This window comes from Lepisosteus platostomus, chromosome 11 (assembly GCF_059453375.1).
Source record: "Lepisosteus platostomus isolate fLepPlt1 chromosome 11, fLepPlt1.hap1, whole genome shotgun sequence".
Lineage (NCBI taxonomy): Eukaryota > Metazoa > Chordata > Actinopteri > Semionotiformes > Lepisosteidae > Lepisosteus > Lepisosteus platostomus.
Window position 1 is genome coordinate 46,582,028 of NC_142621.1, and position 14,204 is coordinate 46,596,231.

General features: G+C 49.3%; 1 protein-coding gene across 4 annotated transcripts in view; it reads left to right on the forward strand.

Annotated features, from left to right (window-relative positions):
• The window catches only part of rptor (regulatory associated protein of MTOR, complex 1), a 145,388-nt gene that overhangs the window by 79,346 nt on the left and 51,838 nt on the right, over positions 1 to 14,204 (forward strand). For all 4 annotated transcript variants that reach the window (XM_088600061.1, XM_088600063.1, XM_088600064.1 and 1 more), the window contains exons 9-14: positions 325 to 425; positions 2,550 to 2,694; positions 4,997 to 5,072; positions 7,377 to 7,478; positions 11,820 to 11,903; positions 12,647 to 12,757. In XM_088600061.1, coding sequence (XP_088456187.1) covers positions 325 to 425; positions 2,550 to 2,694; positions 4,997 to 5,072; positions 7,377 to 7,478; positions 11,820 to 11,903; positions 12,647 to 12,757 — 619 coding nt within the window. The remainder of the gene's footprint in view (positions 1 to 324; positions 426 to 2,549; positions 2,695 to 4,996; positions 5,073 to 7,376; positions 7,479 to 11,819; positions 11,904 to 12,646; positions 12,758 to 14,204) is intronic.

Below are 14,204 nucleotides of genomic sequence, written 5' to 3' on the forward strand. Positions count from 1 at the left end.
CTGCTGCTCAGGGTAGGTGTTGCAGGTCGGCCCTGAAGCTATGGGGTGTTGAAAAGGTTTGAGCTCGGGTTAACGTCACAGCCACTGATTTAATTGATGCCACTGTAATAGGGGATGGAATTGGAGGGATCACGGGCAGCTGTTGCAAGTCTGCTGTCAAAATAAGTTTGATATCTGCAGATGGCAGCCTGCTGGTGTTCGCATCAGCAGGGGCTGCACAGTATTTCTCTGGGACTGGCTGTTGAAGTGGAGCTCTGAGGGAACAGATCCGTCCCCGATAGAGGCCCAGGTGAGCCTTCAGCTGTTGCCCTGTTGCGTTGGCAGGATCCCCGGCCGGCTCAACGACAGGCGCACCCCGCTGGGAGAGCTGAACTGGATCTTCACCGCCATCACCGACACCATCGCCTGGAATGTCCTCCCCAGAGGTGAGTCTGAGCCCCCAGCTCCGCTCCTGGGTTTGATCTTGGGATTGTGGGCTGGTCTTGGGTATGGGATTGTGGGTGGGACTTGGGTTGTGGGGGGGGGCGGTTGGGTTTGGGATTCTGGGTGGGACTGAGTTGGGGGGGGGGGGGCGGTTGGGTTTGGGATTCTGGGTGGGACTTGGGTTGTGGGGGGGGGTGGTTGGGTTTGGGATTGTGGGTGAGACTGTGGGCGAGTCTTGGGTTTGGGATTCTGGGTGGGACTGAGTTGTGGGCGGGTCTTGGGTATGGGATTGTGGGTGGGACTTGGGCTGTGGGGGGGGGGGGGGGTTGGGTTTGGGATTGTGGGTGGGACTGTGGGCGAGTCTTGGGTTTGGGATTCTGGGTGGGACTGAGTTGTGGGCGGGTCTTGGGTATGGGATTGTGGGTGAGACCGTGGGTGAGTCTTGGGGTTGGGGTTCTGGGTGGGACTTTGGATTGTGGGAAGATCTTGGTTCTGGGATTGTGGGTGAGACCGTGGGCAAGTCTTGGGGTTGGGGTTCTGGGTGGGACTTTGGATTGTGGGCAGATCTTGGTTCTGGGATTGTGGGTGAGACCGTGGGCGAGTCTTGGGGTTGGGGTTCTGGGTGGGACTTTGGATTGTGGGCGGGTCTTGGTTATGGGATTGTGGGTGGGGCTTGGGTTTGGCGGTCTGGGCGGGGCTTGGGCCTGGCCATTGTGCGTAAACCAGCTCTCTTGAAATCTGGCCCTTGAGGGCCCCCGTTCACCAAGTCTTGAAATGTTCTTTTAAGCCTTGTCCGTTGGCGACATAGGGAAGGAGTGTAGTTAGAATTAAGAGTTCAATTACCCAAAGACGAGCTCCGCTAGAGTGAAAAGAGTCTGTGGCCTGCAAGCAAGGGCTGACCTGGAATAACGCTAGTATAGGCAAGCCTCTGGTACTGAATGTTTCAAGCCTGTTTGAGATTTCACAAGAGCCAAGAGAGCCGTGCAACTGGACGTTTCTCTCCCATTCCTGTACTGCAGAGGAGCCAGTGCCCTTGAGCTCTCTGAGCAATGAAGGCAGTGAAAAAAGGAATCCTGTGACCCTGTAATCCTGGAGTACTGAGAGCAATAGCTAAGAGCAGCAGGATTCCAGTCCTTAATCTGATTGAAATTAAACTGAAGATACCTTCCTTTTCTCATTTGCCAAAACAAGTCCTGCTATTGGTTACTGATTTATAATCAAGACTGTTGATTTGTATATTCGTATTATTAAAACAACAGTGATTGGCTTATTTAGGATAGGCCTTGCATCAGATTAAACGGGATTGAGGTCTAGTGGTTTTTAGAGGGATGTATATGTTAGAGCCGCTTGCTGCCCTTGACTCAGTAACTGACCCACTCCCTCATTCACGATCTGCTGTCACCTGCTTCCTCGCTCACGTTTTCTCTCCTCCTGGGGACTGCAGGGCCTGCAGTGCCACAGCTGGCCAGATGTTGACAGTGCTCTTTATCACCGCAATGCCATCAGGGGTGCAGAAAGCGCACAGGGCTGAAGTGAGAACATACTGTACATATTTTAAAATTTGTGGCATTGAGCGAGAAGTCTGAATATACTGAATATTCACGCTTGCACGTCTTTTGTTGTAGAAGTTATTTTCCCCGAAAACCCTCAGTGGTTCAGTGCTGTCGCTTTGCAAACATGAATCAAGATTTATATCTCTGTGGCTGATTTCCTCTGATAATCCTCATCTAGGGATTGATGGTAATTAATCACCAAGCACTGCAAAATGTGTATAATCACGGCACGTTCTGTATAATCCCCATCACAGACAGATTAAAAATTATTAAAATTTATTGAAGAATTAGAACAGCAAACATTCAGCACACTAAAGTGTATTAAACAGATCAGAGCGCAGATGTGGTCAGAATTGTTCACAAGTCTGCAGTTTAGTACAATAAGATATGGTACAGTTACTTAAAACGCAAGGTTTTAGAGCAGATACTGAACAGTTTTATACATTAAAATCTCTTCAGATGCACTTGTGCTCCAACCAGCTGTTCTCTCTTTTTGCCTCCCTCTCATTTTCAATGTCCAAACCTCCTCCTCTCACTCTTTCCCCCTCTTCCCCTCCCCCTCTCTTCCTGTAGACCTCTTCCAGAAACTCTTCCGCCAAGACCTGCTGGTGGCCAGTTTGTTCCGCAACTTCCTGTTGGCCGAAAGGATAATGAGGTCGTACAACTGCACGCCTGTCAGCAGCCCACGCCTGCCCCCTACCTACATGCACGCCATGTGGTAAGACATCTCACTGTCGCCTGGGGAATCCATGCGCCTTACCTGGTCTCCTGTCTTTGCTCTGTCAGAGCCCATGGTTACAACCATATGTGGACTTACGGTTCCCAGCTGGTGTAGTTAAGGCACACTCAATGTAAAGCACAGCAGCATGCGTAAGAGTACTTCCTCAGAGCCTGATGGTACACCTTGGTGAACCCAGATATGGCGAAGTCTTCATGATGGTCCAGGATCTTGCTGGGATGGTCCCAAAATATGAAGCCATACCTTTTGACCCCTCCTTTGGGTCAGGACTCACCCGCCCCCGTGACTTTGCCTTTCCTAGAGGTTAGGAGCAGTGTGTCATAATCCCCCCATTCACATGGATCTCAGCCATGCCAGGAGTGAAGACTGGCCCTGCTGAGCTCTGTGACTCGGTCTTGCATTCCTGCTTTGCTTTCATGTGGGTGAAAAGAAGATCCTGCCTCTCTTTTGTTAGTTTAATTTTTAACATCTGACTCTTTAATTACAGCCAGAACCAGAAGTGAAAGGGTTAACTGTAGGTGGCAGAATTCTGTACTTGCGCATTCCTGACTCAGTAATCTCATAAATTAAATTTTACAGTCAAATTAAGTGCCTAAGGATGCTGTAGAGAATACATTGTGTGAATTAGGCTGTTATTGTATTATTGGTGTCTATACGTGCTAAATTCGAAGCTGCCTGCTATAATTATCACTGTTGAAAATGAATGTTACTATTTAATATTTGTAATGTTATTTTGAAAAGCTCTTTTCAACACTGCAGCATTCATTCCACGGCTCTGACTCTCTCTCTCTCATACATCTCATAAAAAGGTCCCATTACATTTCCTCAAACTGTCATTTGAATTTAGCAGCAGGGCATTAAAGTGCAGTATACTTTCTGTCATCCTTTGAACAAAGGCATTTTCTCTGTGTTCATTTTAAACGAATAATAGCAAGTTGTTTTCATTCTCCGTTTTTTAGAGAATTTTTAACGCATGCAGCTGTTCGAGCAGGTTAGTGCTCTGAGGTTTCAGCATGTCTCCGGGGACAAACGTCAAACTCTGAAATCCTCGGCTGTTCACCTGAGTTAGTCTTGTGGCCGTAAACAACATGCAGGCGAAGCAGCTGTTTGAAAGGGACATCAACAGTAGTGTAGTGTTTGTGTAGTGAATTTGACCATTTAAATTGGACCATTCCAGGAAAATGGCCCAACACAGAAAATAGAGCTGGCTAGCCTTTCGTCTGGGAGATGAGCAGTGCCCTCACTGTGGGGGAGTCCTCTGCTGTCTGAAGACGACAAGACGTTGCTCCTTTTGAATAGGCAGGAATATCGGGATAGTGCTGAGGAGAGGGGCCTCTTCAGAATTAATTCTGAAATACGAACCAGGGACCACAAGTGGAAACGGAGTCACAGTGCGTTCAGAGTGGAGGGCAGTCGGCACTGCTTAACACAAAGGGTTGTGGGAGTCATTGTTTTTGAAGCTGATACCCTGGCTTCTTTCAAAGAACCGCTGGATGAGATCCCCAGATCAATTAGCTGGGAAAAACTAACCAAGCTACATAGTCAGTTGGTTGCGAACCATTCTTATGTTCAGAAGGATTTATCTGAAGGTGCTTTGGCTCGAACAGAGGGAGAAGTCGGAGTTAAACTGTGCCGTAGCTTCGGTTCGTTTGCAAATTTTTATTTTATGCGTTTTATCTTCCTCCTTCAGAGTTCAGACAGCAGCTCATGCGTAGTGAAAGACCAGCAGGATGAGGGGTTCTTTGTAAGCGCTGCGGGCAGCGTGTTAGGGAGTGCTTAGCCTGCGGAGCCTGTTCCTGGTGGATGGAACTGGGTGCTTCTTCATCACCTGCTCCTCTCGTCGCAGCAGGTCGCTCAGACACAGAACTCGTCCTCAGGCGGCGAGCTGAATGAACCACGAGCACCGTCTGATGTTCCCTTTTTAAAAACCCAGTGGAATTCCATTTTAACACAGCCAACAAAATCTTGGCTGCACAATGCCATTGTAATTGGATTTGCCTGGGAGCGGACAGCCTGTGGCCTTCCACTCTTCGCAGCATCCAGCCTGCACTTTCAAGGCTTAATTGACCCTTAATTGCTTAATTGACCTTTAATTGCTTTAATGTCCCTGCTGCTAAAGATGGTTTCAATAATCGAGAACCGGTCTGAATAGAGCCTTGCAGTGGTGTGAAAAGAAAGTCAAGTTTGTTTGCCCTTGTCCTGATTTATGGCTTGACAGACCTGCTTATAATCTCACACTGTGAGCAGAGTTGATCTAAACTCTCCTTTTCTCTTTCACCAGGCAGGCCTGGGACTTGGCAGTCGACATCTGTCTCTCTCAGCTGCCCACCATCATTGAGGAGGGCACAGCATTCAGGGTGAGCTTCTTAACGTCTTGGAAATCACGGTCCAGGGGTCTCAAATCCTGGCCCTGGACAATTAGAGTCTTTCGGTTGTCATTGATGCTTGTCCTATTGGTTGCTGTAGTTCAGATTGATCTTTAACCTGTTATTGAAGATAAACTATACAAACTAAAGGATCGAGAATCTGGAGGAAGAATGTGACCTGTTCTTTAAATCATCAGTGAAGTTAAATAACCTAGAATTATCTATGAAGTAGATAATCAATTCATTTTAGTAATGAAAAACATAGGGCGTAATGAAAAGCATAGGGTGGAGCAAAAAACAACATCTGATTGGTCGAGAGAGAGAGAGAGAGAGAGAACTCCCTCACGTGGTTCGTCCATTTCACTTTGTCTGAGTGTGCTAAGAGGGAAACTTGTGTAACAGGGCTCACTCCTCTCCGCTTGGCGCTCTGGCTGCGGGGAGGAAGCAATCGGGTGCCACAGTTTAATCGCTAATCTGTTTGCACAGCCTTTCTGTGTACCGGGGCTGTCTCTTAATGCATTGAACTTGTAATCCTGCAATGGAAAAAAAAGAGGCGGTTTAGGAAGACGGGAGTTGTGTGCTCAAGATTACCCGCAGTTGTGTAACAGGCCATGTGGGGTCTCCGTGCTGCTCTGTCCTGCCTGCCATGTGCTTCTCTCTTCTGCAAGATGATGTCAGAGCCATGCAATTGAAGCCACTCTTTTCCCTGTCTGTGTGCACTGCGGGGTTTGCTAGCGTGGAGCCCTGACGTGGAATTAATACACTTACCACACAGCATCCCCATTCAAGATGAGATCAGATCACTTTATTGACCATACACAGTTTCTTGCATTAGGAATTTGTTTTTTCACATACTGCAGCTTGCTCTCCATGAGACACACAGACGGGGAGAGAAGCTGGGGGTCAGAGCGCAGGGTCAGCCATTCATACGGCGCCCCTGGAGCAGCTGGGGTTAAGGGCCTTGCTCAGGGGCCCAACGGAGTAGGAGTCCTCTGCCGGCCGTCTTCCAGCCACGGGCGCAGATCCTGAGCCACAGAGCCACCGCTCCGCCCCAAAGGGCCCTGGTGCAGATGGTCACGCAGAAGCTCTTTGTTCCCCATCAAGAGTGTCCTGTGGGATCCGTGGGCAGTGGTGCTGCTCTTTGGGCAGGGCTCCTGTACGTGTGGCAGGGCTGTGCGTTCCACTCAGCAGGGCTCCCTTGCCAGTGTAGAAATCCAGAAGGGGCTCGGCGTGGCTCTAGCTGAACCCCTTTCCCGTGGGTGTGTGACGAACTGGCCGCAGGGATGGCGGCTCGCGTCGCCATCCTCCCTCCTGGGCCGGTGTGCAGCAGAGGTGCGTCAGCATCTGCGCGCTGCAGAAAGCCCAACGAAATAATGAACAGCTTTGTGAGAGTTCGCGCACATGAACTCTTTCCCGTTTGTTCCCAGCTGTAGTTTCTTTCGAAGGGACGTTCCCCTGAGTGAAATTATGGCACTGCGTGTTTTAGAGTGCGTATTGAGTATCTGAGAAAAGAGTATTAGTCTGTGTTTAATAACTGATGTTCAGGATTACAGTAAGAAAAAAATGCTCCTATCCTATGGTAAAGAAGCTTTATTAATAAGGTTGGGAGTTAACATTTATTGGCGAAGATTTCTGTGGTGTATTGCTGACTGTTTGGTCCCTTGTGGGGCGAGGAGAACTTTTTCAAATTCATTTACTCAGTTGCTGGTAATATTACTGCTGCAGTGCTGTGAGGGAGGTGGGGGGGGGTGGGGTGCATGAAGAAGGATTTAATTTAATCTTCAATAATGGGAAAAAAAACAGACCAGCAAAAAAAAAAAAATCAGGCAGTCAGTGAAGAAACTGTCAGATCCAGCCAGAAAGAGCAAGAAAGATGGCACAGGTTTGTGACACTTCGCTGCCAAAAAACAAGGAATCTTGGGGTGTTATTTTGGGATGAAGATATACTGTACAGGTGATGGAGAATGTGCTGTGTGCCGTGTTTAAAAGAATGATGGTCTCTCTCTCTTTCTCCCTCTCTCTCTGTTTAACCATCCTTCCTCCTTCTGCCTATGTGTGTGTGTGTGTGGCTCTCTGCCCTTCCTCCTCCTGCCTATGTGTGTGTGTGTGGCTCTCTGCCCTTCCTCCTCCTGCCTGTGTGTGTGTGTGTGGCTCTCTGCCCTTCCTCCTCCTGCCTATGTGTGTGTGTGTGTGTGTGTGTGTGTGGCTCTCTGCCCTTCCTCCTCCTGCCTATGTGTGTGTGTGTGGCTCTCTGCCCTTCCTCCTCCTCACACCTGCCTGCCTTTGTCTCTACAGCACAGCCCCTTCTTTGCAGAGCAGCTGACAGCTTTCCAGGTGTGGCTGACCATGGGTGTGGAGAACAGGAACCCGCCTGAGCAGCTGCCCATCGTGCTGCAGGTGTGTGGGGGCCCTGGGGCGGGGGGGCAGGGGCCGGGGTGACGGGGCGAGAGTGGGAGCGGACAGGGCCCCACAGTAATTGTGACCGACGACTTGTTTCTCGCTTCTCGCTTATTAACGGCCAAGAGCAGCTCAGGGTTAGAGCGAGGGTGCCCCTGCCCAGCTAGTGGGCAAGGGGTTCACCGACTTATACGGGGCACTTGGGATGTGTTGCGCTGGGTGGGTGGGGGTCAGTTCGGTCAAGAGGAGGTTTGTGTGGCGTCACCTTGGTGTGTCACATCTGAATTCCTGAGATAAAATGAATAGGACAGTCTGTTGTATTACAGTTGTTTTTCATATCTCTGTGCTACTTTGTGTTCTTTAACAATGAGACACTTTCCGAGCGGGAAGGTGGTATTTTTTTCTTTGAAACGTGTTCCCTAAATTCAGTCTTAAGTCAGGATACAGTACTTAATTTAGAAATACAGCTAACGTCGTTACAAAAAGTGTAGGGCTTTTGTTCTTTTTGGTGTTTTGGCGACAGAGAATTCTTAACGATGGCAAAATTGTTCCCTCCTGGCCTCTTTCGAGTTTAAAGTATTTGAAACATTCTGTTCAGTAAAGACTTCACTGATTTCGTTTCAGATCTTTAGAAATATACAAGCAGATCTTAGGGGGGTGACCTGCTCAGATCTCAGAAACTAAGCGAGGCCGGGGTCTGGTTTTGCTGGGATGGTAGACCTCCAGGGAAAACCAGGTGCTGTTGTAAGGGGTGTTGGTGTTGGCGACTGGTGGCACTCTGCCCTCTGCACCAGAATTTTCCATGTCTTTCTGATTTCTTTTTATTGTCCCAGAAGGGGGAATTCGCCTTGCAAGAGGGTAAAAGACACAATACAATCCATTTAGCACAGCATGGACCCATTAACCAATAAGACACATACAAGTGTGATGAAAAAGAAAAAAATATATATAGATAAGAAAGTAAAATGCACAATGAGTTGTCCAGGTTCAGCAGGGTAATAGCTGTGGGTATAAAAGAGAAATCGCTGACCTGACAGGAGGAGCTGAAATTCACTGTGCAAGGGCTGGTGATGACAGTGATCATATTGGCCCTCCATACTATTTGCTTGATGTAGAGTTCACTGCTACGATCATATCGTGCTGGTTGGCTCCTAGCATATTATGCTGTGATCCCACCATGCTGTTTGTTAGAGTATGGTATGTGAAACCTGGCGTCCTAGCTAATGTCCACTGAACTATCCGACCTTCCCAAAAATTCTGCCTTCCATCAGCCAGCGGGGCAGTCTCTCTCTCTCAGGGTACCATGCACAGCCATACCATGGAAGCATTTATCCTGGCAGTGGGGCCGAAAAGCATCACCCAGGTGCTCCGGTATTCGAAGCACTGCGAGATCCTTTGGGATATGAAACACAACACAAATTCAAGCACACACATTACATGTAAGCTATTATTATTATTACCATCACTGTTGCTACTGCTCGGTCCTTGCCTTTTGACATTCACAACCACAAAAGATGGCAACAGCCTCATGCAGTCACAGTTTTTTTCATCTTACTTCAGCTTACGAGTTACATAATATGAGTTTACATTTAAAAAAAAAAATGAACAGTCCATTTTCTGCAATCATGTGGATTTACTGTAAGGGCCCCCTTTTTCATTATATCACCCTCCTCCCACCAGCAGCACATGCTGTTACACGCTGACGTAAACATGTTGACAAATCTGCCTGACCAAGTAATGCAGCCCCGCACTTGAACAGAATATTACTCTGCTGTGGGAGGAGGCTGTAATATGGAAATCTGTGAAAATAATCCATTGATAAGGAGCTTGGAAATGAACAGGGGAGCTGAGAGGAAGGGGATAATACAGACAGGCTCACAGCACTGGTATCCATGCGCCAGAGACTCCTTCCCAGACCGGGCTCGAGCGGATCGGTCCTGGTGCAGGACGGAAGCCAGCCGAGGCGTGTAGAGGCTGGAGTGTAGGGTGTGGCCAGCTCACGGCTCACACGCGTGTGGGGAGACAGATCTCTGCTGCCATGTCTTCAGAGAGCTGACAGACGGTTTCTTTTTCACGTCTGATGTAACCAGTCGAGGGTTAAACTGAAAACAAACCTTGTAAAGGATGTTTTCTCCCAGAGGTGAACGTGTTTGGGCCATTTGTGTCCCTCATGAAAGTTTTGCATGCTAAATTACGAGCATGTCAGCAGTTTCCCATAGTCCCATATTCAGTCTAGTTGCCCATATCTTTCACATTCATGTGTCTTATACGTTCACCGTGTATCTGTGGCACTTTGTTACAGATCACTGTTCTTTTGCCATGCTAAGACACAGTTTATTTGTTTTTCAAGCTTTCAAGTCTTTACTTTCAATATGAATGTGGCCTTGGCTGTGGTCCTTTCTTGCTCGGCGTCTGCAGGACACCTCGGTGGGAGTCTTCAGACCAGTGCTGTGTGAGGCCGGGCACTGCGCTGGGCTGCGAAAGAGAGCCCTGCCTCACTGCCTTCAGGGCAGTTCTGAGTTAATTTACAACACCTGTGGGGGCAGAGTTCCTCCCGTTTGCATCATTACAGCACTGCAAGGCAAAGCCAGTCCAGACACTCCTTCATAACCTGGCCTGTAGTTCACCTTAATTAATCCTCACAAGTGCCGTCAATTTCAGCTTGTGCACTGCAGCAAAGCCTGCATGTGTGTCCCCTGTGCCGTAAAGTCAAGCCTCGTAATTCTGCAGCGTGAACTTCACACTGTTCAGTCGGTGCCAGGATTAAAGCCTGCCTGCCTTCTGGATTTTGTATGTGTGGTTGATGCACATGGCCACACGAGAGTCAGTCTGTATCTTACTGATTGGAAGTACCTCAAATTCCATACATGAGTTTTTTGTTTAAGCAGTTTAAAAACAGATTTGGCATCAACCACACCCAAATTGTAAGATATGGTTTAATTTAATGGCTAATTTAAGCTGACAGCTCAGAGCCTTTCTGATTTCCATACTTCGGGCACGTAAAGGTACAGAGTTCCCGAGCAGCTCTAGGCAGGCCCGCCTTTCCCAGTCGGCTACCAATATGAAGTCACGCGTTCTGCCCGGGCGAGCTGTGCCTGGCTCATCCTGCCTTTCCGGCTAAGAGAATGAGCAACAGCTCTGCGTGGGGCGTGACTTCAAGTGGCAGTTCGGCAGGTTGCTCCCACACCGGCCGCGGGGAGGTCGTGTCTCGGGGAGCTTCCTTGCGCCGGAAGCGCGGGGGACCGCGGGTGGAGGGAGCGTCCGGGCCCGGTGCCAGGAGCTCGGATCTCTGCGCGCGGCACTTCCTCCGCTTGGGCACTATATCATTTCAGCGGGATTGACCTGCTTTCTGCTCCATCGCGCATTGATTCCGAGGACGGCTTTAATACCCCCGCTCCCGGGCCGCCATCTGTCTGCTAATCCTGCCGCCCAAAGACACAAACTGCGGAAGAGAATTTCATTCACGGACCTTGAGCCACGAGGGACGTCATCTCCCGCGCTGATGGAATTAAGCGCCGGGAGGTTTTGAAGGTGGACCCTCTCGTAAGGGAGAGCCCCTCGCTAATCTCCTCTGGGGAGGGGGAGGGGGGGGGGGGGGGGGGTCATGGCCTTCCCTGTTAACTTCCGGACACTGTGCCACTCCGATTATCCCTTTTTAAGGGCGAGATCCTGAATATCCTCTAACCCATCTTGTTCTCTTTTTGCCATCACACCCCTCGCCTCATGGAAGAGCACTTGGAGTGCCACTGCGCAAATTCATTCTGCAATAATACCTCCTGTGCCAAGAAGACAGGCTTTTTTTTTTGCATTATTTCTTTAACGCTGTCTTTTTTTTGTTGTTTTCCTCTCTGTGGCAAGTGGGCAGTGCTTAAATGTTTCTCTGCCTCCCGTCCAGAAGCCCAGCGTGTCTCGTGCACGCAGTGACAGCGAGGGCTGCGGTCACAGGCCCAGGCCTTCGCGATGACACACGCCAGCATCTGACGCGCTCAAGGGCAGCCGGCGCCGGGGTGTGCGTTGCTCTTAACGGAAGCGTTTTTCCCTCATGAACCATTCGGTTGCCCTCTGCCTGCGAACTGGACAGTCTCATCACAGCCATGACGTCACTATTGTGTGAGCGGTGGACGGTACTGAAACTGTCCTGAACACATCTTGAACAAGGAGATGTTGTATTTCCTCGGTCGCTCCTGTCCATGAGCAATCGATATGCCGTCTAATGCTCTCTTGCCCCGTATTAGTTTTGTCTATTCTTTTTGTGTATCCTGACGTGGCGATGTGATGAGAACGGGCTGGGCGTTTTGGGAACCATGGGAAGGGCTGATCGAGATCTGATCTCTTTCTCAGGTGCTTCTGAGTCAGGTGCACCGGTTGAGAGCTCTGGACCTGCTTGGCCGGTTCCTGGACCTGGGACCCTGGGCTGTCAGCCTGGTGAGGAAGTGCGCGTGGCCCGGTCACACATTGTGCCCCTAGAGGCTCAGAGCACCCATACAGAAAGCACACTCTTGGTAAACACCCTTTACCACAGGGGACTGGTCCTGATTTTAACACTTGTCATAATCAGGCAAGTGTTATAGTTCACCCTCAACAGTTTTATCAAAATGCTTAAGAAATCAAGTTTAGCGAGTAATGTATATTGTGGTGATTTTAATCAGGATTGTGGCACCCTGGTTCTGAAAGCCCACAGGGCCGTGTTCATGCTATTTTCACACCTTAAACGAATGACCTTCTTAAAAAGCTCACGTATGGCGCAAAAAAGCGGGATGGTGGTTGAGGGCTTTGTAATCAAAATCCAAACACCAGTTTACTTGTAGAACAATGTTCACAGCATATTTAGATTAGATAAGATCACTTTATTGGCCATATAAAATTTCTTGCATTAGGAATTTGTCTTTTCGCATACCCCAGCTTGCTCTCCATGAGACCCACAGACGGGGAGAGAAGCTTGGGATCAAAGCGCAGGGTCAGCCATTTACACAGCACCCCTGGAGCAGCTGGGGTTAAGGGCCTTGCTCAGGGGCCCAATGGAGTAGGAGTCCTCTGCCGGCCGCGGGATTCAAACCGGCAGCCTTCCAGTCACGGGCGCGTGTCCTGAGCCACAGAGCCACCGCTCCACCCCTATTGGTAGCGCACATCAATGCTCTTTAACGGCTGTAATCTCTGTCTCTCCCCAGGCTCTTTCTGTGGGCATCTTCCCTTACGTTCTCAAGCTCCTGCAGAGCTCTGCTCGCGAGCTGCGCCCCCTGCTGGTTTTCATCTGGGCCAAGATCCTGGCTGTGGACAGCGTGAGTGTCGACCTCTTTCCCATGAGTTACTTTTAATATGATCTGAGTGAGCTGGCCATGTGCTCTCTGAGTGAATGTGTTGATGTAAGCCTGTAGAACACACGCTCTCAGACAGTTTTAGGCTCCTCACTTTTGCAGATTCTTCTGCACGTCGCAGGCCGCAGGTCATATCTGTGACCCAGGAAAGCTTTTCAGTAATAGCGGTAGTGTTTGGGTCTCTCTGCCTCCGAGTGCGTTTTGTTGGTGTTTGGCTTGGAGGATCTCTGCATCAGCTCCTTGTCCTTCATGCCAGCCCTTATCCAAGCCCATGTGGGTTTTTGTTTGGGCTACAGGGTACTTCACAACCACCACTAATTGGTTAGACCCCTTAGGTGAGATCAATGCCGTTTTCTTTTTTTCACCACTGTGGCTGATTTGGAAGGAACGATTGAGGTAGAGAGTCAGGAAGCATGTGTGGAGCAGGGGGCTTAGCATTCCTCATCAGGAATTTGCAGAGTGAAGAAAGGCGAGAGGCACCGCACTAAAAATCCGCACCTAGGGTCTGTGGCACAGTTTAATTTCTTTGAAAAGTCAAGACCCGGGCTTTACACCTCCAGATGAAGATGCTGATAAACAGGCTTACAGGAGACAGTAAAGAGGTCGGGACACAGTCTGTCGGTAGACAGACTTTTTTTCCCTCCCTTGCTCTCCCTTGGCTGGCGAACCAGTTTAAGTCTTGAGTCGGAAGCATTCTTGTTTAATGAAGCTGTCAGACTCACCTCCGCTCTCTCGGATGCCTGCTGAGCAGCTAGTCCTTGGGGACTGAAGTGGTGTCTTGAGTGCCGGAGCTGGGGTGGAAGTTTTTAGAGGCTGGAAGGAGGGGGTTGGGGGGAGGCTTTCATTCCGCGGTGCACTGCTCGTTCTGACATCCTGACTTTGGAATGAAATGCTGAATGTTGAATGGATTTTTTTTTGCCTTTTGAATTATAATACAATCGGCCTTCAGGTAGGGTTGTGCAGGAGAAGGGGAGCTCTGAAGTTCCTAAAGTTGTGCAAGTCTAAGTAGGAAAAAAACTTTATAAACTTTTTTTAGGTGGCAGAGAGGCGGTGAGTCTCTAGTTAAAAACCAGTGGTGGAGGAAACTGCTTGCTCCTTGCCTGATTCCTCTTAACCTTGAGGCTTTTTCAGCAGTGCGTAATCTCCAACTCCTCCTCTGCGCTGCAGACCCTGTTCTCCTCCTCCTCTGACACATCGCGGGGCCGCTGCTAACTCTTGACACAGTTTTCCCCAATAAGAAAAATAAAAACGGATTATTTCGAACAGATGAGATGCCCTGGCGGGGGCTCTTGGCTCTCACCTTTGATATAGTGAATTAATTCTTTCATTATCAAAGCAGCTCATTCCTTGTAAGGTTCAGGGAGCCAGGTGGGCGTGGGTAATGCCCATCGCAGAGAATGCACTCTGTTCA